General features: G+C 42.8%; 1 protein-coding gene and 1 long non-coding RNA gene across 2 annotated transcripts; one reads left to right on the plus strand and one right to left on the minus strand.

The window, feature by feature from the left end:
* The first annotated feature begins 1,516 nt into the window (after positions 1-1,516).
* On the plus strand, positions 1,517-17,614 carry LOC143632373 (uncharacterized). The gene is made up of 3 exons (XR_013153505.1): positions 1,517-1,925; positions 2,662-2,774; positions 17,133-17,614. It is a non-coding gene; the product is annotated as an uncharacterized LOC143632373 (long non-coding RNA).
* Positions 17,615-19,320: 1,706 nt separating this feature from the next.
* Positions 19,321-20,069, minus strand: LOC143632374 (uncharacterized). The gene has a single exon (XM_077100918.1). It carries the CDS (start codon positions 20,012-20,014, stop codon positions 19,466-19,468), a length of 549 nt encoding a protein of 182 aa, XP_076957033.1. The 5' UTR covers positions 20,015-20,069; the 3' UTR covers positions 19,321-19,465.
* Positions 20,070-26,690: the final 6,621 nt, after the last annotated feature.

Consider the following 26,690-nt stretch of genomic DNA (forward strand, 5'->3'; position numbering starts at 1 on the left):
AGCTCAATATTTGTTTATTTTAGGCCAACATTGGCAATGAAATGGGTGAGACGGGTATTAGTAATCTCAGTCTCATATCCGATTGTAAAATCATGTCACATACACGCCAAATACCCTGTTACTTGTCATCCGCTAGTATGGGTTATGGTAATCACATACGCTATTGCTCCCAAGGAAAAATGAAATTAAATAAAAACTAATCATTCATGGGTATGTATGTTTTATCGAGATTGATATCGCCTAATACATACTCATAAAAGTAACCTAACCCGCAAACAATCGTCTGAAAACTCCATACCTAGATACTCGTCCCAAATATTTCAGATTTTTACATCGGGTTCGAGCTACATAACATTTTATTGACATTATAAATCCCTACAAAATATATAAATTACATATTATAAAAATCTTTTTGGCACAATGGCACAGACTATGAAGCTTCCTGGATGGTCACCACTCACAACCAAACAAGACACATTTTACATTTCATTTTCTCTTATCCAATTTTCTTGTTATAATCATCATCATACAATTTATTTAACCATTAAACATATGTCTCGTTACCGGTTAAGATATACTCATCCGGTTGGTAACTGTCTTACGATGTTCACGTGTCTTGTCTTGGAGCACTAAATCCTTAACTTTGTCTTGTTCCACATTCGGTAATTCCTATGCTTCTTATCCTATGATTGCAACAACTCGTCTACATACACAACTTTGTTCTTATTGCTCCCTTCAACTTGCCTTTTTATTTATTTTATTACTCTAGTGGAATCTGATTAATCGGCATAAATAAATAATGGAACCATCACATATAGTTAATAACTATAGAGGTGCTCGCACGACGTAGTAGGTCGTAAAAGTGCAGCAATATGATACTTAAATTAATTAGAATAATAAATGCTCATTTTATGGTGTATTTTTTGAAGGAAAAATATTAACAATTGAAAAAATTATTGTTGTTTAAAAATCATGGAGAGAGTTGGTTTAAGACCCGAATATATAATAATCAGTTAGTTATTTATTAGCAAAATGATTTAGGCTCAAATTCATTATTTTGGGTCATTTTAGTTTCGACCCAAAATTTATAAACTAAAATGGCAAACCGAAACGAATCAAACCCTAACCGAAAAACTGAATCAAACCGTCTTTGTGAATTCAATAATTGAACTTCCGGTTTTTATTAGTTTTAGCCCAAAACCAACCAAATTGAGCCGTGCACGGTTTATAATAAATATGAAACTTAAATGTTTTAGCCAAAATGTATAATATTCATTAATTATTTACTAACAAAACGATTTACGTCCAAATTCGTTATTTCAATTTTTTATCAGTTCAAAATTTTCAAACTCAAATCGCAAAACCAAAAACCTAGAACGAACCGAAATCAAACCAAAATCCGAAACGAACCAAACCCAAACCGACCAAAAAAACCCAAAACAAACGGTTTTCAAAAATTCAGAAACCGATGTCTCGGTTTTCTTTTGATTTTAGCCTACCACTAACCAAACCCGAACCATGCGCACCCATATTTCAATTCAAACAAAACTGGTTTCCAAATAGTGGGTCTTACTTTTGTCCACTAGTAATCAATCACACATCACATATCACATATTATAAAGACTCCATAACAAGAGCTTCAATTGAAGTTTTCTTTCCTAATTATCTTCTGATCAAATGAAATCCATACATCAAATAAGGATAGTCTTAACCATATTGATAAGATTCTTATAACAAAAGTTCAAATTTTCTTTGAAGCATTTTGTTGAATGGCTGGTAAGCTACCCGGAATCGAGTGTGCTCGAAGAAGGCGGTTCCCGGGGAATAACGGGTGGTCCGATTCTTCGATTATTATCAATTCGGCTTTCGGGTCGACTAGAATTCGGAGATTGTATGATACCCATTTCACAACCACTTCGTTTTCGGTAAATTGTTTCATGCATAAAAATAATCTTTGTTGTGTTTGGACATATGGTGTTCATGGGTCGGATTTGGGCTTGAATCGATTTTCAGTTTGAGTTTGGTTGAGTTTCGGTTTTACTATTTGGGCTTTAAATTTAAAACTGGCCCAAAATAATGATTTTGAGTATACAAATTTAACTCTAAATCTTTTTGTTACCTGATGATTAAATATTTATTATGCATCTCGATTGAGGTATTTGAGTTACACTATTTACTAAAATATTATACATAACATTCAAAATAATTCAAAATAAAAAGTGAAAATATATAAATTCATTTCGGTTTGGGTTTAAAAACATGAAAACCCGAAACACAACTAAAATTTTGGTTTTTACTAAAACATAAATCAAACTATCGGTATTTGTTTGGGTTCGAAGTTATTAGTTTTCACAGTTACAGATCGGTTTTTTTCATTTTCGGTTTTACAATCTAATTATTCTGTTGGATTTAATTACCAGACCGTCCTTTAATTACATGTGGCTTGTAGTACAAAAAAAGAGTCTTGGAATACAAGAAAAGATTAGTTATCTTAATTGCTTTTATTATTTGTATTCCAGTTCTAGTTACAGTCTAGAAGGGTTTATGTTTAGCTATATATATCGTGTCATAATAAGGCTGTAATCTAGTTTTGAGTTATTTTCTTGGTTATTCCAAAATAATCGTTTTTACTCAAATACGTTTATATCAATTCACCAAAAGAGAAGCATGATAAACCAGGCAGACCAAGATGAGAAGCTTGGTGGTGTAGCAAGAAAAGCTAAAGAAAGATTGGATGGGAGGCTCAGGAGCCACTGGAAATCTGAAATCAACAGGTATAATTTTATTAACTGATAACATGTGAATGTGATATGTATAAAATATTTATGTTCGCGTAATCCTAGGTCTGTCGATTTTATCCGTACCTTATTAACCTGATCCGACCCAATTTTATTTGTACCTGACCTGACTTAAACAAACTCGTTGGAAAATGCCCAATAATTGATTAAACCGGTTGTTGTTAGGGAATGAAGAGGTAGGTCCCAGCAGAACCCAGTTGGTCCCGCAAGACTCACCTTAAACAGGGACGTCTGCGCAAAGACCATCTGCTCCCGCAGGACCCACCATGCTCATAGAACCTTACGCGCAGTACGCAAGCTGTACACGCAGGGAAAGCCTCCCAATGGTGAAGTACCCCGCCTGTTCCCGCAGTTGCGGATACAAGCCATCAGGGAAGGCTACCCGCGGACAGCAGGGCTACACGCACAAGACAATAGATACTTCAGTAGTCACATGAAGGAATGAGCAAGGCGGGAACAATCCCGCCTAAATGAGCCTGTCTGTACGATTCTGAAAGATCTTCTGTACTATACCTACCAAGGTATGGATAGGACAGACGATCTGACCAGAACAACCCATGAGCCAATCACAGGGTGACAGCTCACCGACAACAGTGCGAGGAGGAGCACCCTCTAGTACTGTTTGTCACTATTAGCCGATGCCTACTCACCAACCCTTACTGTAGGGCGTGCGCAGCCTACAGTTGGTGAAATAGTGTTACTGTTGGCCGTAACCTATTCACCAACCAGCATGGCCTGCGTATAATCCACAGTAGGTAGGACGTGCATAATCTACAGTTGGAGGAATAGTGCAGCCGACATAGTTACTGTTGGCCGTAATCTATCCACCAACCAGTATGGCCTGTGTATAGTCCACTGTTGGTAGAACAGGAATACTATTCAGCCGGCTGTACCTTCTAGGAAACCTACCTTCGGCTATAAATACTCCAACATCTTGGAATGGTAAGATCATCTGCTATCCAGTTATCTAGCAATCTCTTAATATACACTTATATTCAGAGCAACCTAGTCTGATTCTCACGCCGGAGGGTGGTCACAAGGAGGAACCCCCCCCCTTCTCAGTGACGAGCTTACGGTGTTTGTTTTGCAGGTCTCCTGAAGAACAGCCTTCTCAGCTAGACCTCATCCGTGGGAAACATTACTTAACCCCCAGATTATCTATAATCTGTACAGGGTCACTTAGTGTTTCTTCATTGGCGCCATCCGTGTATAAAAGCTAGAACTACTTTAGTTTTTTCACAATTTCTGAAGAAATGGTTAACGTTACTCCGGTTCAAAGGCCAGTAACCGACCAAGAAACCCCGGTAACAACCCCAGCAACTGGGGGGAACACCGGCGGTTATACAATCCTTACGAACACTACCCCGACTACCCAAGCCGGGGCAAGTGGAGTAAATATTCCGTTGGGGTTCTCCGATACCCAACTGGAAAAACGAACGAAGGTTCCTCGCCAAACACTAGATCAAGTGAAGGCGTGGGCCGAAGCACGGCAAAGAGAATTCCAAGCCGAATTGGACGAACGCTTGCGTTCAGTTCAACAGGCTGATGAATTCGCCAGTACTCGCCAACACCTCAATATGAGCAGTGACTGCGAGTACTCAGACGACGAGTTGGAGTCCGACACCGACGCGAACCCTCGCCATAAGGCGAAAGGGAAGCGTAAGGAAACGAACGTCCAACCAAAAAGGAATTTTGGGGAAGCCTTTAAACCAATCGTGGAGAGAAACCCGCGTGACTTTTTCAAAACCTTTAGACCAACTGCTACAAATGCAGGGAAGTCAAAGTTCGCAAGGGACATTGCGGAAGCAATCGCCCCGAGAAGTGCCAAACAAATGTCCAACATTGGCACTTACGATGGTCTATCCGACCCAGACGACCATTTGAACAGGTTCATTGCGGGGGCTACCGTCAGCAACTGGACGGAACCCACGTGGTGCTACATGTTCCAGATGACTCTGGTCGGAGCGGCCAGGGCATGGTTCGATCGTTTACCGATCCACCACATATATGACTGGGCGGACTTTCAGAACAAGTTCAGTCAGCATTTCAGCCAACAGAGGAAGTACACTGAAGAGCAGTGGACGATCCTTAACTGCGTGAGAGAGGAGGATGAATCTCTACTAGACTTCATCACTCGCTTCAACTCCAAAAAGCTTAGTCTCGGCAACATAAGTGAAGATCTGGTTCGCGCCGCCTTCATCCAAGGCGCCGAATACCCAGAACTTATCCGCACATTGACGGGTAAGGATGGCATGCCATCAACTTGGGATGCCATCATGACGGCGGCAAAGCGCTTTGCCGAGACGGAAAAGCAACTGGGAAGAGATCTTCCCCAGAGTACACACCTCTACACGCAGAGGACCAGAGAGAACAATGTCCGGATCGCCCGGCAGAACAAAAAGAGGAGGCTAGGTATTTGGCAGTCAAGGGTAAACTTTGACACCTCATCCAGCTCTCGCCCTCTTGTTGGCGGAAGGGACAACACACACCCTTCAAACCGAAAACACCGGTGGACGCCACTCACGAAGAGCGTCACGGAGATATTTGCCACCGAAAAATTGCCATGGCCTAAAGCCCCATTGATCCGGCAGAAACCTAATGCGGATCAAAGCAAATCCTGTGATTTCCACGGGACAAAGGGTCATGGTACTGAAGAGTGCACATCCTTGAAGGATATTATTGAGACATTTGTCAAGGACGGAAGGCTTGCACATCTTGTGGCATCGATCAGGAAGGGAGGAAGGAATGACAACCGGTACAGAGGTAACGGACGAAAGCCCGTCGATATCAGCATCAACATGGTTCATGGCAAGGTCAGAGGAAGAAAAAGACGGGTGGCAGAACCATGCGCGTGGAAGGAAGCTGAGGTGCGCTTCCCGCGAGTGCCAGGAGGCCCCAGCAAAGAAGGCCCCATCGTCATCAGAAGCCAGCTGGGGCACTACATCACTTCACGCACTCTTGCTGACAACGGCGCTTCGTCGACAGTGATGTACAGACAGTTCTTTGATAAGCTGGATGATGAAGACAAAGAACGCTTGGAAACGGTCTACGCTTCAATGGAAGGGTTTGACGGAAGTACAGAAACACCCCTGGGTATCCTATCTTTCCCCGTTACTCTTACTGATGGGAATCATTCACGCACAGAAGACGTGGATTTTGTCGTAATGAAAAAGCCACATCATACGTACGACATCCTATTCGGAAGAGACGGGATGGCAAGATTCAACGCCGTGGTATCTTCAGTCCATGGCATGATGGGATGGCCAACAGCTGAGGGTGTAGCAATGATCTCTGGCATTCCCCAGGTATGCATTGCATCTGTTTCATCTAAACCCAAACCGAAAAAGGCTAAACCAACCATCACTGAACCAGAAAAATGGGCCTTCAATGGCAAATACCCCGACCAGGCCATTACCATTGGACCAACAATCGTTGATCCCACCCGCACCTTACTCAAACGCTTACTGCAGAAAAACGCTGACATCTTTGCGTGGGCACCAGCTGACATGACTGGTGTACCCCGAAGTAAGGCGGAGCATAAGCTCAAATGCGATCCGGCTGTTACGCCAATCGTACAAAAGCGCAGAGTAATGGGGCCTGAACAAACTAACGCGTGTAGAACCCAAGTCAAGGAACTCCTTGACGCAGGCATCGTACGCGTTAGTAGATATCAAACATGGGTTGCAAATCCCGTAATGGTACCGAAGAATGACAAACAATGGCGCATGTGCATAGATTTCAAAGATTTGAACAAAGCATGCCCCAAAGATTGTTATCCGTTACCAGAAATTGATCTCAAAGTGGATTCGTTGGCACCATTCCGCCTTAAATGCTTCTTGGATGCGTATAAGGGGTACCACCAAATCCACATGGCCATTGATGACCAGGACAAAACCGCATTTCGGACGCCCGATGGTACATTTTGTTATAAAATGATGCCATTCGGACTTAAGAATGCAGGGTCCACGTACCAACGACTAATGGACAAAGAGTTTCATGCCCAAATCGGGAGAAACTTGGAAGTCTATATGGATGATTTGGTCATCAAAAGCCTCGAGCCTGAGGCGATGTTGAAAGACATTGAAGAAACTTTCAACACGCTCCGAAAGATAAACATGAAGCTCAACCCGAGCAAGTGTTCATTTGGGATGGAAGAAGGGAAGTTCTTGGGAGTCATTGTTACTAAAGATGGCTTTAGAGCGAACCCTGAAAAGGTCGAAGCCATTGTTAAAATGGAATCACCTACCACCATCAAACAGGCTCAGACACTGAATGGACGACTAGTCGCACTTAATCGCTTCTTGGGAAACCATGCAGATAAGTCGTTTCCTTTCGTGTCAACATTGAGAAACTGCTTGAAGAAAACGCACTTCCGCTGGACACCAGAAGCGGAAGCAGCTTTTCAGGAGATTCGGTCACGCCTGATCGAACTCCCAACACTTACAGCACCACAAGCGGGAGAGGAGTTAATCCTATACCTTTCCGCAACAGATAGAGCAACCGGGGCAGTCCTGCTAGTAGAACGAAAGGGCATCCAGATGCCAATCTATTATGTTAGCCGTGTACTAACAGACGTAGAAACCCGGTACTCTACCCTCGAAAAATTAGTCTTAGCACTTATACATGCTTCACGCAGGTTAAGACGATATTTCCAGGGCCACCCAATCACCATTCTCACCAACTTCAAACTCTCAAACGTTCTAGGCAAACCCGAATTATCGGGACGTCTAGCCAAATAGGCAATTGAATTGGGAGAATATGCAATTAAGTACAAGCCAAGACCAGCCATAAAAGGCCAGGTCCTGGCCGATTTTATTGCAGAAGTCCCCGCTTCGCGGGAGAAAGAGTGCCAGGAGGAGGCTCAACCCTCCCCAGCACAGGACGTCAATGATGTCTGGCGACTCTATACTGATGGAGCAGCCAGTAACGAGGGTTCAGGCGCAGGGTTAAAATTAACCAACCCAGCGGGCCAAGAATATACTTACGCTATTCGGCTGGACTTTCCAAGTACGAATAACGAAGCCGAATATGAAGCATTCTTGGCCGGTTTGAGAATTGCGCGTAAGATGGGAGTGAAAAACTTGGAAGCCCACGTGGATTCCATGCTGGTAGCCAACCAAATAAATGGAACATACACGGCTGTGAACGACACCATGGCCCTGTACCTCGCCCAGGCAAAAACCCTTATGCGTGATTTTAGTGATTGTAAAGTCATACATGTCAAGCGCAGCGAAAACAAATCTGCGGATGCGTTAAGCAAGCTTGCATCACTAGCCTTCACCCACCTGGGAAAGGACATCCGCATTGAACTCCTCGAAGCGCCATCAGTCCCGCACAAGGAAATTTGTGTCATCCAAACCAGTACAGAAACGTGGATGACACCAATAATAAATTACCTTGCAGCAGGAATACTACCAGAGTCAAAAACACAGGCAAGAAAACTACGCTGTAAAGCACTGAATTATCAACTCGTCAATGACATCCTTTACAGACGTAACTTTCTTGGCCCACTCTTGAGATGCGTGGACAACCAAGATGCCAACTACCTCCTAAGGGAAGTACACGAAGGCATCTGTGGGGTACACGCAGGTCCCCGCGCTGTTGTAGCCAAGCTAAACAACGCGGGATACTTTTGGCCGGGGATGCATACGGATGCACTGGCATACATCAGAAAATGCAGGTCTTGCCAGCTTTACGCACCTAACACGCATCGCCCGAAAAACGAACTGGTTCCAGTCACTTCTTCGTGGCCATTTCAGAAGTGGGCCATCGATGTGACAGGCCTATTTCCTACAGCAGCAGGAAATGTTCAGTTCCTAGTGATAGCCATCGACTACTTCACCAAGTGGATAGAAGCAAAACCTTTAGCCCAAACAACCGCAAAGCATATCAAAAAATTTATTTGGGAATTTATAATTTGTCGTTTTGGACTTCCACAGAATTTGGTGAGCGATAACGGCACCAACTTTGCTGACAAAAAGCTACAACAGTGGCTAAAAGAACTTCAAATCACCCACACCTTTACCTCAGTGGCACACCCGCAAGGAAATGGTGAGGTGGAAAGAGCAAATAAAAGCATCGTCGAAGGCATAAAGAAAAGACTCTTGAAACACAGATCCGGCTGGGTGGACGAGCTTCCGCACGTCCTTTGGGCAAACAGAACGTTGAAGAAGGCCAGTACGGGAGAAACCCCGTTCAGCCTCACTTATGGCACTGAAGCCATGGTCCCGGTCGAAATTGGTCTACCCTCACCAAGGGTCTTGAGTCAGCCAGAAGACAATGATGCGGAAAGACGGTTGGATCTTATGCTAACCGAGGAACGCAGAGACTTAGCCGCAGTGCGTGAAGAGAACTACAAACGACAAATGCAAAAGTACTACAACACGCGGGTAAAACTCTGCAACTTCAAGGAAGGAGACTACATACTGCGTAACAACGAGGCTTCGAACCAAGAACGCCCAGGAAAGTTGGCCCCGATCTGGGAAGGGCCATACGTTATCAAACAGGTTCTGGGAAAGGGCGCATACCGGCTCGAAAGGCTCGATGGCACTCCCACCCCAAGAACATGGAATGGAGCTCAATTACGCAAATGTTATATGTAGATCAATTCCAAAACTTGTAAAGAAAAGGCCAAGAGCCACTTCTAATGGAAATGATTCTCCTTTCATAATGTGTTTACCTTTATCCTTATGAACTCCCCACTGGTGCCGGTATTTACCGCATAAATGAGGAGAAGTAAGTCGTTGCGTGTGGAAGGCGGCAAAACCCGCATAAACACAACGTTAAAAATAAGGGAAACCTACACGCAGGTATGATGTAAGTAAAGTTTAGCCATCTTTGTAAGTGCAAGTGACGGTCTTATCCGCACAATCACAAATAAGGAAGCAAAACTTCAAACTATCATCTACCACGTTCAAAGGTTATCCTAAAAAAAAAAAAAAAAAAAAAAAAAAAAAAAATACTTAGAAATAAGGATAAGGAAAACCTACACGCAGGTCAGGTATGGGTAAAGTTTAGCCATCCTACCAAGTGCAAGTGACGGTTCAACCCGCACAATCACGAAAGAGGAAGCAAAACTTTAACCCACTATCAACCACGTTCAAAGGTTAACTTATCCTAAATACTTAGAAATTTCGAGGAAAAATGAGGAAAACCTACACGCAGGTCAGATGAAGGTTAAAGTTTAGCCATCCTACCAAGTGCAAGTGACGGTTCTACCCGCACAATCACGAAGGAGGAAGCGAAACTTTAACCCATCATCAACCACGATCAACAGGTTAACTTATTCTAAAAAACTTGGAAAATTGCTAACTTAAACTAAGTCATGAGCTTATAAAGCAAGGAATCCAAAGAAGGAAATAACAATCTTATCCGCAAAAAGATTTATATTTCAATGATATATTACAAGAATGGCCGGGTTACTACCCGCCTGAAAGAGTAAATCTATACAAGTCTATCTTAGCAATGGAAAGGGATCTTCAGGATCAAGCTTCAGGGCCGCTTCCACTTGGACCCGCTCCGTCAGAAGAACGGGGTGGTTCGAGGAACGCTTTGAGGACAGCTAACCCATCATCAGCAGCAGCTACTTCGTCCACCTTTTCCACCACTGGATGCGGGAAGGCGGCGTATTGGTTCAATGCTTGGTCATAAATGGCTTCGGTATCCACATCGAACAAAGGGAAGTTGGAAGGCGGGACGCCTTTCTCAACAAACCCTAGACCAAGCAGGAAGCCGGCCTTTTCCCCATCCTCATGAGAAGCGTTGAGGGCTGCGGTCATAGCATCATCGTAAGAGGTCTCTGAAAAGACCCGACGCACAACCTACAAAGAAAAAATACAAGTATTAGAACCTTTTCTTACAAAAGAAAAGCGAGAAGATAAAGCTAAACATACCTGAGGCAACGCTTCTCGAAGAAGCCATTGGAGGGCAGCTTGAGCTTCGTTATGGGCGCGTTCGGCTTCGCTCTTGTTAAGGTTGGCAAGTAAAACTTCCTTTGCGGCAGCCTCTTCGACGCCCTTAAGCTTCCGCTCGGTGTGGTCAAGCACCCCTCTTTGGTCCAAGATTTCCTGGAGTTTCTTGGCATCTTCCATTGCCAAGGCATCATGAGCGCGTTGGAGAGCCTCTAATTTGGCCTTGAGCTCCTCATTCTCCACACGCAAAGGCTCAGCAACGGCTTCAGCCTTGGCAGCCCTCTCGGTTGCGTTTCGCGCAGTCTCCCTGGCCAGCCGAAGCTGTTCATTCACAGCTTGGGCAGCCTTGGAGCGGGCCTCGAGTCGCGCCTGAACTTCAACCTCGAGGGCCTTGAAGGCCTTCTCCTTGTCGGCGGCAGCTGCCGCCAGCTGTTGGTTCTCCTCCCGGAGAGCACGCGCCTCAGATACGTCCTTGGCGCGAGCTGCTTTCAACTTGTCGTTTTCACGACAAAGCAGCTCGACGCGCGGCTGCATCCGGGCTTGGAGAACCCGAAGCTCATTGGTTAGCCTACCCTCCTGGTAGCTAGCCATGGCTTCCCCCAACGCACCATGAGGAGCAGCGTGGCGAGCCCAGTCCACGCACTCCACAGGGGTACGAAGGATTGTTCCTCGGCGTATGTTCCATCGCGGAACATACACTTCATTGGAATCCGACACTGCAAAAGAAACAAAGGCAGTAAGGAAAAGATGATAAAAAACATAAGGGAAAAAGAAAGGAACCCTACGCACCTGTAGGGTCAATGACAGGCCGATAGCCGCCAAACCCATCACCTGAACCTAAAGGAAATCCATCCAACAGGTCAGGCAGACGGGAAGGGGGCAAAGATCGGCGGGAAGCCCTGCGCGTACCTGATGGTCCGGCCGTAGGTGCCGGTGGCGCGGGCATGGTGGCAGCCGCCGTGGTCGCCGTTGTGGTCGCCGCCGCGGTCGCCGCCTCCTCAGCAGCAGCAGTAACCGCCGGCTCCGTGAAGGATGCTGTAAAAATCGCACTCACGGCCGGCGGTGACGTCATCTCGGCCGGAACAGTTGGCTCAAAGGAACGAGCAACTGGACCAGCGGATGCAGGCGCAGGCGCCTGGGTCGACGCCTCAGGAAGGCTGACCGAGCCTACCGTCATTGGCGGGGAGGTACTCCCCTGCGCTTCACCCCGGAATGCGTCAACATCCACGCCTGCACAAAGAAGAAAGTGTTAGATAAATTTAAGAAGTAATAAATCTGCAAAGACATTATGATTGTACTTACGGGTTTTCTTGACCCTGAACGTACGGACGGGCGGGGAGGAACCCGATGGAGCCGGCCTCTTGGTACCGGTCACCGTCGTCTTCGTTGGTTCTCCGGAGGTAACGGTCGTAGCCTCCGGAACAGTGGTCTTCTCACCACCGGGCTTCCCCGCCACCTCTTCACTATCTGACTCCGAGTCAGATAGAACCACCGGACCAGCCGTGGAGGCCTTCTCCTTCCCTTTCCCGCCGGCAGCAGCTTTCTTCTTCCGCACCAATGGAGGAGCATCTGAGGATTCCTCAGAAGAAGACAGGTCAAGAATTCCAACAGCGGGTACAGCATTGAGAGATTGAGGAAAGAATATCGCCTTACCTGGCCGCCGGTGGCTCAGGATCTCGTGGCCCAGCGGATAGACCTCCACAAAACGATCCGCCGTTTGCTCCAGGATGGGCAACTCGCCCTCGTCCAGAGCACGAGTACCCATCCGCGCGGAACCGTCGGTTTCCCGCGGGAACAGAAGCGACTCCAAATTATTTCCCTCTGAAAGAAAAGAAACAGTTAGAAGACAAACTTGTATCAAAAAGAAAGACAAGACATACCATAGGGAATATAGTTCAAACCGTATTCGAGAAGGATGGGAACCTGAGACGCATCCTTCCACACCCGGCTCATCCCTAACATGACCATCCCGGACTCCGCAAACCGGTAAACCGGAGATTGGATCCGGGATATCTTCGAAAACCATTCCGCCTCCTGGTAGTTGGGGGCGTGAAGGCTCGGTATCGCTTGGCCATTTTTAAACTTCATGGCAAGGGGGATGGCGCGGGCAGAAATGTAGAAGAATTCCTGCTTCCACGCGCGAAGACTGCGCTCGGTGTCGCAAATCTTCAGACCCTTAATACGGGTCGTCAAGGTGTACCACCCCTGGATGCACCTCCAGGTATAGAAGGTCATCAGGCGGTCCACATGGGGCTCGATGCCCAAAATCCGGCACACCCACTCAAAATGGCGAATCTTGGCGATCGCCATGGGGTGCAGCTCGGTCAAATGAACACCGTGCCTCTCAAGGACACGGTAAACAAATTTTGTCAACGGGAATCTAAGATTCCCATAGACAAAAAATGCAGCATAAACCCCGATCTTGCCTCTGGGGGCATCATACACGGTCTGGTGGGATTCAGGAAACTCAGGCTCGAGATGATCGAGCATGAACTTCCTGACAACATACCGGTACTGATCGCCGGGCAGAGCACACTGGCACTCGCCAGCAGTACCCCTGTCGTCAGCTATAGCTTCAGCATCACGAGAAGACATCTTGCAGAGAAAGAAGAGAACGATTTCGAGAGAATGCTCGATTGAATAAAGGAGTATTCGCCGGAAATCGCCTTAAAGATGAAGAGAAGAGTGAAAAGTGTGAATTGCAAAGTAACCCTCTCCCCCTTTATATAGTAATCGCAATTAATGCGGTGAAATTAATGCGGAGGAGAGAGAAATCGAATGTGCAATAAAACTATGACACGTGGCAAAAAGCAAGCTGGCAACAGCTATTGACAGGACGCGTGCCAGTAATTTCGCGGCCACGTGCCCGAAAAATCGTGCCCACGCGCCTGAAAAAGCGACTGGAATGACCATGTTCTGTCACGTCACCATAACTTCCTGCACGTCCTGACACAGTCAGAAGAAACCGTCGCACGACGTTTCAGATGTCTGGACTGTTCTTATCCTTACCAACCTTTCGAATTTCAAAATTCAAAAATTCAAAAAGATTCAAAAGTAAGCGGGAAAATACCCCTTACCTTGGCAACCAAGTAACCATAAGACGGATGCGGGTACAGTGTTAAGGCAAAACCCTTCACATACCTAGCACCCGCAGGGAATTGACGCCAGAGGTACCTTGAAAGTAAAGTAACTGTAAGACGAGCGCGGGTACAGTGTCAAGGCAAAACCCTTCACATACCTAGCGCTCCGCAGGGAATTGAAACCAAGAAGGATCTTTTGGGCAATGCTTGTGGAAACGGAAATAACATCCCCGCATAGCGGGAACGTCGAGAAATACATTGTTTTGAGGCTCCATGATGGAATTGGTGGTTTAAACATAATTGATCACTATGTTCAAAACCACTAAAACCTCAAGGAGAATCCACACAAGTGAGACTCAACGCTCCTGACTTGCGAGAAGGTTACATACCTACCCGCATCATACCCAAAGATCAAGCAAAAAAATCGGGAATTTTTGCAAGTGACATTAGGAAATCCGCGGGAAGAATCCCCACGGAGAACCTTAAAACTAAAAACCTTTTCAAAACCCCTTGCTTAAAGTCCAAAAGTTCACCTCACTTTATTGAACATTCATGAGAAGAACATTGGACTGGGGGGACTTGAAGAGGTAGGTCCCAGCAGAACCCAGTTGGTCCCGCAAGACTCACCTTAAACAGGGACGTCTGCGCAAAGACCATCTGCTCCCGCAGGACCCACCATGCTCATAGAACCTTACGCGCAGTACGCAAGCTGTACACGCAGGGAAAGCCTCCCAATGGTGAAGTACCCCGCCTGTTCCCGCAGTTGCGGATACAAGCCATCAGGGAAGGCTACCCGCGGACAGCAGGGCTACACGCACAAGACAATAGATACTTCAGTAGTCACATGAAGGAATGAGCAAGGCGGGAACAATCCCGCCTAAATGAGCCTGTCTGTACGATTCTGAAAGATCTTCTGTACTATACCTACCAAGGTATGGATAGGACAGACGATCTGACCAGAACAACCCATGAGCCAATCACAGGGTGACAGCTCACCGACAACAGTGCGAGGAGGAGCACCCTCTAGTACTGTTTGTCACTATTAGCCGATGCCTACTCACCAACCCTTACTGTAGGGCGTGCGCAGCCTACAGTTGGTGAAATAGTGTTACTGTTGGCCGTAACCTATTCACCAACCAGCATGGCCTGCGTATAATCCACAGTAGGTAGGACGTGCATAATCTACAGTTGGAGGAATAGTGCAGCCGACATAGTTACTGTTGGCCGTAATCTATCCACCAACCAGTATGGCCTGTGTATAGTCCACTGTTGGTAGAACAGGAATACTATTCAGCCGGCTGTACCTTCTAGGAAACCTACCTTCGGCTATAAATACTCCAACATCTTGGAATGGTAAGATCATCTGCTATCCAGTTATCTAGCAATCTCTTAATATACACTTATATTCAGAGCAACCTAGTCTGATTCTCACGCCGGAGGGTGGTCACAAGGAGGAACCCCCCCCCCCTTCTCAGTGACGAGCTTACGGTGTTTGTTTTGCAGGTCTCCTGAAGAACAGCCTTCTCAGCTAGACCTCATCCGTGGGAAACATTACTTAACCCCCAGATTATCTATAATCTGTACAGGGTCACTTAGTGTTTCTTCAGGGAAACTTTTGAGCGTTATCAAGAATTGGTGAATGCACATTAACTTTCCAAAAAGTTTGAGTTATGTTTTTGTTCGTTTATTTGATAAATGAACGAACATGAACAAAAATTTGTGTTCAATTAATTAAACAAACGAACATGAACACGTGCATGTTTCGCTCATTTATGTTTGTTTATTTATTTCATTTATGATTTATTTATGTTTGTTTACATATTAATAGAAAATTATTAAATATTATCTTGTAGACTCATCTAGTTATAATTTTATATTTGTTCATGCAAGTGTGTAACTTATGTCCGTTTATGTTTGTTTGTGTTCATTTACATTTGTTTATATATGTCCTTTTTGTCTGTTATCTTTGTTCAGTGGTGTTCATATTTATCTTCGTTATGCTCTTGAACTGTTCGTTTAGAAGTTAAACAAAGAACATAAACGAACATGTTCATTTTTTAAATAAACGACATGAACACAAAATATGTTTTTGGTTAAGTGTACGTGTTCATGTTCGTTTAAAGTAAAATGAACGAACACGAACATGCCCTTTTCGTGTTTGTTCAGTTAGTTTACAGGTCTACTTAGAATCTTTCAAACTAGAAGTGTAGCATGTAAACCTAATTATTTTTTTAATTAGCAAATATGTGCAAACCCAAACTACCCGACCAATACAAAAACAATCACACCCGGTAAATCCTACCTATAGCGAAGCTTGAAACTCGAATAATAAACCCTAACATTTTGAATTAGGTAAGTGTCAAGGCGCATTTTATCATAACTACACATCACACATTAACATGTCATGTGACATCCACCGTACTAAAATCATGTTTGCCTAATCCTAACTGATAAGTCGCATTTTAGCACGAAACTCAGCATGGTAACATGCTTAATCCAAGTTGTCATAGGGCATTTTAGCACAAACACGCATCGCGTGTTAACATACGCATGTGGCATCAACAAAATTGAAATCACCGTTTGCCTAATCCCAAGCACAAAAAAACATCTTGTTAACGTACACATGTTACACCCACAAAACTTAAAAGTGAACAAAGAAGTTGTCATTAGGACTGTCATCCTGTCACTTTTACCCGAAACATGAAACCCGGCCCGAGAAAACATGAACCCAAACTAACCTAACCCAAAAAACCCGAACCCGAGAAAAGGCCAACATGAACCCGAACCGAGGTAATTCGGGTTGGTTCTTGGGACTGATTTCTAGGTGAATTCGGGTCAACCCGAATACACTATTTATTTAAACATATGATATTATTTTAGGAATGCACATCATGTACAGAACACTCTACACATTCCTCATGTTCATATTCCACCGATTATGGTTGATCGATTATTTATTGTTTATATTTTTTTTCTATTTATGGCTAATAACAACCGTAATCAAAGAATATGTTGCTTTACCGTGTTATTTTATTTATTATTTGGTTATTTACGTAACAAATAAAGAAGAATATGTTGCTTTAGTTTTCACGTTATAGCTTTTCTTTACCTGTTTTATTTTCCTATTGTTTTCTTAGATACCCGAAGCCCAATTAACCCAATCTGAAAAAAACCCAAATACACCCTGGGAGATTTTGGGTTGGGTTTTGGGTCTAAAATTAAAGCTTTAAAGCCCGAAGAACCCGACCCGAAAAACCCAAAACCCGAAGAACACCCCTAGTTTTCATCTGTAGTTACAATTTTCCATTTTCTGATACGGGTTTCCATCTTTGTCCTTAAAATAGCCAAGAAAGATCTAGGGGTACAAGTCTAGTAGAAGAAACCCCGAGAAAGCCGAATACTTCCATGGCAACAGGGGATTTGCAACCGGGGGGTCTTGGTTCGAAAAAAAGTGGATCAAAGATGTTTAGTTGGGGGAAAATGGGATTTAACCATAAATCGTCGGATCAAGAAGAGTGTGTCGTTTGTTTGGAGAAGTTTAAGACCGGCGAGAAGCTAGACCGTTTGCCTTGCACGCACCGGTTCCATTCGATGTGTTTGTTACCCTGGCTAAAGAACCATGCACACTGCCCTTGTTGTAGAATGAGTGTGTTTTAGGTTTGACTTGACTAGTATGTTTTTAACTACGAAGGATGTAGTTTAATCTAGTATTTAGTAATAAATGTTGTAATGCTACTTTGTGACAAATGTGTTTCATGTTAATGTTGACAAAAGAAACGAATGTAATATAAGTAAAAACAATAATATAATGGTATCATGATGAAAATTTATGAAGGTTGTGTTGGATTTAATTCTTGAGTCAATGAGGCGGGTTGGACCGATTATAACTAATGGGGCGGTTCAAGTTGCGCCTGTTTCGAGTTATGGAATTGGGTTATTTAATTAAGCATGTGAGTTTTATTTATCATTTAATTACGAGTTCGAGGCCATTTTGACTGATTGTACTGAGCCATACCAAAGTCATGGTCAATATATAACCTAATCAAGTTGTGATTACGGTTAAATGAGTTTGTAATCATTTTTAAAGTCATATATTTCTGGCTATAAGATTGAGAGAGATTGAATTCAAATTTATAATTTACATTTTGATTAGTTGTATCAATTCGTTTTTGAATTGCACTTCTTACAAAAATTGTCATGTTGTTGCGTTTTTTTATTCGCTTGTTTCCAACAAGCTGTAGTTATTCTTGTATTTAGTAATAATCTTGTAGTGTTTGTGACATAAAATCCTTTTCATGACAATTTTCAATATGGTTAGTTATATAATTTGAAGAAAGTCACTTGGTTTAAGTCATTTGAACCCTCTTCATCTCAAGATTAAAAGAGAAAAATATATAGTAATTAATTTTCTCTACTATTGTAGAGTGTTTAATAGACTAAAAAGGATAATAACTTGAATCACATGACACACTTTACTTTTTTCTTAAATCTTTCAATCTCATTCAATCACACAATACATGTCACATCAATCAACCCACCAGACTTGTTCCCGTGAACGTATCTAAGTCTATGCGTAATGAGGGCGTTGGGTGGGTTTTTGGGCGATTTTAGAACAAACCACATAGACATTTGCAAGTCCATTTGAATAATGGTTGATTTTAATGCTTTAATAGTGCCACAATGTGTCCATCAAACATTAATTTTTCTAAAAACTAGAACAAACTTTGAGAAATTTGGACACAATATTCGTAAATATATATTGCGTGACTAAATAATAAGATTTTTTTTCTGTGTAAAAATTATCATATACCATATTAATGCATGCTAACAAGTTTATAGGATCTGTGGTAAAGTTTGACCAGAAACATGAGGAAGAGGGCACGACAGGCCACCAATAAGCTTTGGGCCTGATCCTGACTAGGGTCAATGGTTTTAAGAAAAATAAGTCAATGATGTTGGTGGTGATCTAAGATTTAATAACTTATAGATAGTAAAAGAATCGTGTGGAGCATGTTCAATATTCCTCTACAATGGATTGGAATTGAATTTGATCGATAGGGAATTACGATCATATTGTTGAATGCTAACAATCAGTGTTGTTCACGACTCAATATCCATAGTAATATTGATCTTGATTCATCGTTGTTAAATGTTAGATCAAAAGTAAGACATTGTATTCTTTTGTTATCTTCTACTCCCAGTTTTTATCGATCATTGTCGTAGTGATTGTTAGAATAACAATTTTTTTCCTACTAATTTAACAAAGTTTTTCAATTATCTCTTAAAATCAGTAAGCTTTAATTTGGAACGAAAGTTTCATAACTGAAATTTTTTAAAGACCTAAATAAAATATATGTAAATCTTAGTTACTTATTTAGTGATTATCTTTTTGCAATCCAACAAAAAAATAAATAATGAAATGTTTTCTTAATTATTACCTGTAGATCCAATTTAATCACCCAAAAAAATTACTAATTTTATGTAAATTTCTATCTTTTCTTATTTCAAGATTTTGATGGAATGTGACATAAATAAACCAAATTGATATTTCATTGGTAACAACTTTGATTATTGATAAGATGGTACAACATAAGGGAAATTCCACAATAAAGATTACCACATCATTGCCATATATCATATCACATGAAAGCTTCAATATTTAATGCAAAACACTTACTCAAACCTCCTTAACTTGGGTCTCCTTAGCCACATCAACTTGTGGTGCAATAGCATCCTTCTTCACTTCCTCAACCACTTTACCATCCTTAGCCAAATCCGCACTTCCAACATCCTTCTTAACATCCTCAAGTTGAAAAGCCGACACAGGAAAAGTCCTATAAAGACCAGAAGTGGCAGTAAAAGTGATCTTTCCAGTAGGCGGATCATCAACAGTGATATCACTGAGTGTGATCCACATCAAAAGCTCCTTAGTTTTAACACCCGTGAGTTTCTTGATCTTGAACTTCTCTATGATCGCGGTCACCTCGGTCGCATACGACACGAGTTTACCGATTTTTTCAAACTTGTGCACCTTTGATTTCTTTTGTTTAAGCCACACAAAGCCAGTGTCTTTGACATACCCACATTCCTCAATGTCCTCTAGTGGCAAAAGACCATTGGGTAGTCCCATTTCTGTTAGCAAAAACTTTGACTTTTCTTGTCCAAGTGCATCACCATGGTAAATTTCTGATGCACTTGCCTTGATTTGTTCTGTGACAACAGACATTTTGGTTTGATTTGAGTTGGAATTTAGAATTTATAATTTATAGCTCTTGGTATGCTTTTTTTGTGTAGTGAGCTTATTGGTTGTGTTATGTTGCTTATATAATTCATTAGATACATGATTGGTCTAGTTTCATGTGGGATTTACAAAAATGCCATTTCCAAAATTTTAATATTATGAGTGTTTTAATTTTTAAATTATAGTTGGTGTAACATGTACATCTGTTTTAAATGTTTTGATGGATTGACTTTCCCAATATGATCACAATAAATTGGGATTGGTCTCGGTCTCGGTCTCTGAATCAGACCGAGGCACCGGATCGGCAGTGGAGGCCTTCGCCTTTCCCTTCCCGCCGGCAGCCTTCTTCTTCCGCGCCAACGGAGGACCATCTACGGATTCCTCATCAGAACACAAGATTAGAGGAATTCCAGCAGAGGTTTCAGCATTGAGGGGTCGAGGGTTGAATAACGCCTTACCTGGCCGCCTGGCGCTCAGGATCTCGTGACCTGGCGGATAGACCTCCACGAACCGACCCGCCGTCTGTTCAAGGATGGGCAACTCGTCCTCGTCTAGAGCACGAGTACCCATCCGAGCGGGACTATCAGCCTCCCGCGGATACAAGAGCGACTGCAAGTCGTTCCCCTCTGAAATAAAAGAAAAACAGTTAGAAGACAAACTTATACAAATAAGGAAGACAGAGCATACCGTAAGGAACAGAGTTCAAACCGTATTCAAGGAGGATGGGAACCTGTGACGCCTCCTTCCACACCCGGCTCATACCAAGCATCACCATCCCAGACTCCGCAAAGCGGTACACCGGAGTCTGGATCCGGGAGATCTTGGCGAACCATTCCGCCTCCTGGTAGTTTGGGGCGTGAAGGGCGGGGAGCGCTATCCCATTCTTGAACGTCATCGCTATCGGGATGACGCGTGCGGAGATGTAGAAAAACTCCCTCTTCCACGACCGAAGACTGCGCTCGGTTGCGCAGATCTTCAGCCCCTTGATCCGGTTGACCAAGGTGTACCATCCCTGGATGCACCTCCAAGAATAGAAGGTCATCAACCGGTCAACGTGGGGCTCCACACCCTGAATGAGGCACACCCACTCGAAGTGGCGGATCTTGGCGATCGCCATCGGGTGTACCTCTGTCAGGTGCACACCGTGCCTCTCCAGGACACGGTACACAAACTTTGTCAAGGGGAACCTAAGATTCCCATAGACAAAGAATGCAGCATATACCCCGATCTTGCCATTCGGGGCATCATACACCGTCTGGTGTGGCTCCGGAAACTCAGGCTCGAACGGCTCGAGCATGAACTTCCGGACCACGTACCGGTAAAGATCGGCAGGAAGAGCACACTGGCACTCGCCAGCAGTGCTCTTGTCGTCCTTTTCGGAAGTGGACGACAGGTTCTCGGCATACACCACAGCCTCCTCGGCTGTAGAATCAAGATCGTGAGAAGACATCGTGCAGGTATGAAAGAAAACGATTTCAAGAGAATGCTCGACTGAAAATGTGAGTATTCGCCGGAAATCGTCTTGAAGATGAAGAGAAAAGTGAAGGTGTGAATTACAAAGGACCCTCTCCCCCTTTATATACTAATCGCAATTAATGCGATGAATTTAATGCGGAAGAGAGAGAAATCGTAGGTGCAATGAAACTATGACACGTGGCAAAGAGCAAGCTGGCAACAGCTGTTGAAAGGACGCGTGCCAGTAATTTCGCGGCCACGCGCCCGAAAATTCGCTCCCACGCGCTTGAAAAAGCGTCTGGAATGACCATGTACTGTCACGTCACCATAACTTCCTGCACGTCCTGACACAGTCAGAAGAAACCGTCGCACGACGTTTCAGAAGTTTGGACTGTTCTTATCCTTTCACCAACTCTTCGAATTACAAAAATTCAAAAAGATTCAAAAGCGGGAAAATACCCCTTACCTTGGCAACCAAGTAACTGTAAGACGGGTGCGGGTACAGTGTCAAGGCAAAACCCTTCACATACTTAGCACCCGCAGGGAATTGAAGCTAAGAATACCTTGGCAACCAAGTAACCGTAAGACGGGTGCGGGTACAGTGTTAAGGCAAAACCCTTCACATACCTAGCACCTGCAGGGAATTGACGCCAGGAATACCTTGGAAGTAAAGTAACTATAAGACGAGTGCGGGTACAGTGTCAAGGCAAAACCCTTCACATACCTAGCACTCCGCAGGGAATCGAAACCAAGAAGGATCTTCTGGGCAATGCTTGCGGAAACGGGAATAACATCCCCGCATAGCGGGAACGTCGAGAACTACATTGTTTGAAGCTCCAGGATGGAATTGGTGGTTTTAACATAATTGATCACTATGTTCAAAAATACCAAAACCTCATGGAGAATCCACACAAGTGGGACTCAACGCTCCTGACTTGCGAGGAGGTTACAGACCTACCCGCATCATACCCAAAGATCAAGCAGGAAAGTCGGGAATTTCTGCAAGTGACATAAGGACTTCCGCGGGAAGAATCCCCATGGAAAACCTTAAAACTAAACCCTTTTCAAAACCCTTTGCTTAAGTCCAAAAGTTCACCTCACTTTATTAAACATTCATGAGAAGAACATTGGACTGGGGGGACTTGAAGAGGTAGGTCCCAGCAGAGCCCGGTTGGACCCGCAAGACTCACCTTGAAGAGAGACGTCTGCGCAGAAACCAACTGGATACGCAGGACCCACCATGCTCAGAGACGTGACGTCCTTACGCGCAGTACGCAAGCTGTTCCCGCAGGAAATGCCTCCTAATGGTGAAGTACTCTGCCTGTTCCCGCAGCTGCGGATACAAGCCATCAGGGAAGGCCACCCGCGCAGCAAGGCTACACGCACAAGGCACTTAGCTCTCAATAATTCAGTTGTCACCTGAAGGAATGAGCAAAGCCGGGAACAATCCCGCACAAAGGCGGGAGGGGGAATACTCCCGCCCAACTAAGCCAGTCCGTACGATACGGGAAGATCTTCTGTACTGTACCTGACGAGGTATGGGCAAAAGATCTGACCAAAGATACGACAGCTCATTGACAACAGTATGGCAAGCAGCATGCTCTTGTAATGTATCACTATTAGCCGCTGCCTACTCACCAACTCCTGTCATACCACGTGCATAGCCGGCAGTTTGTGGAAAAGGAATAGTACACAGCAGGCCTGGTCACTATCAGCCGCTGCCTACCCACCAACTACCAGCAGGGCACGTGCGTAGGCCACAGTTGGTAGAACAGGAATACTATTCAGCCGGCCACACCTTCTTGGAAACCTACATTCGGCTATAAATACCCCAAATGGTATGATCTTATCATCTCATCATCATATACTATCTCGTATTATATATTATACCTGATATCTGCTCTAGCAATCTCTTAATATACATTTATATTCAAGAGCAATCTAGTCTGATTCTCACGCCGGAGGGTGGTCATAAGGAGGAACCCCTCCCTTCTCAGTGACGAGCTCACGGTGTCTGTTTTGCAGGTTATCAGAAGAACCATCTTTGCCGGGTCTAACCCCTCGTGGGAAACATCTATCTAACCCCCAGGTTACCCGTAATCTGCCCGGGGTCCGATTAGTGTTTCTTCAACCATCTCACCTACAAACGTTGTGTCATGCTAATAAAAGAAGGGTGTCAAAGTGGGGAGCGTCGTCCCCATAACACCTTATAGAGAGATAAGGGACCATATACAGTTATATGCAACCAATCACTAATTTTCTTGATCCTTTTATTTTCTTTTGTTTATCATTTTAGTTATTTTAATCTTATAAAAAAATACACTAGCTAAAGCCTCACTGCTTTTTGTGATACAGGTCGTTTAATAAAATCAAAATTTAAAATACTCTTATTTGCTAAATATGGTGAGGTGTATTTCAGTTCAATGACATTTTACTCTGCCCAATAGAGAGAGGGATTTTGTGTGTGTGTGAGAGAGAGAGAGAGAGAGAGAGAGAGAGAGATCATGTGTATGAATTTGGCAAAGAAAGGGTAGATAAGCAATAAATAATTAAATGACAATATAGTTGGGGCCATAAAGTCATATATTTATGGTCAAGTAGGTGTGTAAGGCAACCAATAACCGCCCTTATCTTTCAATATAGTTGGGAGGTTCATCAATTTATTGGTCTTTTATATTTCAATATTATTATTGATTTAAACATATCATATCTAACTTAAGGGGATGATGAAAACAACCATTACTATTATGCATATAGTTTCTAACCTAAATTATATTGTCCACCCATGAGTGTTGCCACAAAGGTAATGTAACTATGACAACCACTCTTTACTATTTTTGGTACATTAAATGATAAAATTGTAGGCGTGTAATCGAGCCAAGTGAAGCCTGAATTCAACTCCGGTTTGAGCTAGGCTTGTTTTGACTTACGAGAGCTCGAGTTTTTTTGTTTATTATTTGTTAATTAGCTTATGTATGTTGTTTAATATTTTATATATTTCAAGAAAAAACTTAAATGACCTAAGTTCAGCTCAAGTTCGTGTTGTACCTCAAGTCAAAGCTCAGCTCGAGCTCGAGCGTGCAGTGTGAAATTGATACATAGAAATTCAAAAGAGGTCAAACTAGAGAGTTGAAAATACACAAGACTTGTTAAGGCTCGACGGGCCTAAACAATGTTGCGATACAAGGCTCAGGCTCAAGCTTGATTAAACGAGCTTTATTCGAGGCTTGAGGTCAGCTTAATTCAAGTTTTTTATTGATTCAGACTCAAATAACTCGCAAGCAACTTGACTTATTTGCAACTAATTAATGTTGTATTCCAACTCTTATGATTACTTGAGTTTACACTAAATCTGTAGCGTAATATAGTACATGAAACATTTTAAGGAACACAGCATTGAAAAAGGTTCATCTACCTTGTTCAAAACCTAATCTAATCAAAGCTAGAGGGAATGGTAGTTTTGCACACTTATGTGTGTTGGGAAAAAGTAGGTGACTACCACCTCATAGGGGGCGAAGCCAATTTATACATTTTATTATATGTTAACTTACAAAATTACAAAATATGCATTTCATATATGTATATAAAACTTAATTTAACACCATGGGTAGTGGTTTAATAAGAAAAGTAATAAATGAAATTGGTACCTCACTACTACGTAAGCATGAAGGCTCTTACTATTTTTACATAAACACGTGAAATGTTTTAACTAACAATAAAATTATTGTTTAATGTTTTTTTAATATAAAAATATGATAAGATAATGAATGCTATTGGTTGGAAAATTTATGGTCCCACACCCTTGCGCTTGTTATCTAGTTAGCGCCCAAAGGAGCTGAAGTCCTCCTTAATGCCTCTCTTAACGCGCTTGTAATGGTTTGACTATTGAAAAGTGACCGAGGTGACAGGGGCACCAGTCCACTATGGTTATCTAACAGTGTATCACTACATTTTTGTTGTTTATATGCCATCTTACTGATTATATAAGTAGACTTCAACTCGTTTAACTTAGGCCAACTCATAAGTACGGGTTGTGAATAACTTTTTAAGCTTAAACTTGGTTGAGACTCAGCTCTCTGTTATTCAGTAAGTAATTTATATAAATTTATAGATTGATTAAGTTCGGCTTTATTAGACTTTTTAGCGAGCCGATCTCAAGCAATTCAGATGCGGCTTGATCTTGTTTAAACCCCATAATGTAATACACATCCTTAAACAAGATGCACTCTCATTCTTTTACAATGTACTTGTCCCATTGTTCGACAAAATGAGACAATGTTTTGTTATTGATTTATGTGCTACCAAAATCTAGTTGCTCATCGAAAGTTTGGCAATAAGATGACACTGACGTTTATGAATTCATGAAACTTGTATGTGAAAACTGGAAGACCACTTTCTCCTTGTATCAAACCAGGTAAATAACCCGTCGCGCTGCGGCGGCGTAGCAACTCGAATGCAATCAGTATCGGTTAAGTTTGTTATGACACCGGCACTAATAGATAAATAAAATATAAACGTCGAAACTAGTATCAGCACACGTACAACTTATAATCAAAATGACACGAATGGCTACGATAATGGCACTCATATAGCTTATGATACAAGTAACATATTTAAAAAATGTTTACTCGATCGTTAAAATCCAGGCATTACGCCGGTGAATCGATGTGAATTCGGCCGGTATCGGATACGTTCATTATGGTTCCAAAAATAAACCCAAATAATAAATTCTTCAAGTTAAATATTTAAAACAAATACTAAAAGAGATCCATACTCCACCAGAACCCATCATACAAATATCAAATAAGAAAGTAAGAAAAAAAAAACAGTCATGGTTTCGTGCTTAGAGAATGAGCATCGAACTTGAGTGTAATCATAGACAAAACAAAACACACTAACCAACCATCACCAAGCAACAACATCCTTATGGTTCAAACATCAAAATGTTATGACTAAATATCAAAGGTGAACTAATATATATAATATTCTAAAAATCTAAAAAAATTGTGGTACCGACATTTGAATCTATATATATATATATGGTTAGTATCATTTAAGAACTCTAAAAAAGTTAAGAACTATTAGGAACTCTATACAACCAAACATTTTTTTAATTTTTTTTATATATTAACATTATTTAAGAATAGTTTTATCATATTTTATATAAAAAATTTAGATTACATATATTAATCACAAGTTTACATAT

The sequence above is a fragment of the Bidens hawaiensis genome, unplaced genomic scaffold (genome assembly GCF_021521415.1).
Source record: "Bidens hawaiensis isolate Kalapana, Puna unplaced genomic scaffold, B.hawaiensis_p1.1 tig00006387_1, whole genome shotgun sequence".
In the NCBI taxonomy this organism is placed as follows: Eukaryota; Viridiplantae; Streptophyta; class Magnoliopsida; order Asterales; family Asteraceae; genus Bidens; species Bidens hawaiensis.

Excerpts from the sequence above, each read along its gene's own strand:
- LOC143632374 (XM_077100918.1), bottom strand. The coding sequence starts at position 20,014 with ATGTCTGTTGTCACAGAACAAATCAAGGCAAGTGCATCAGAAATTTAC.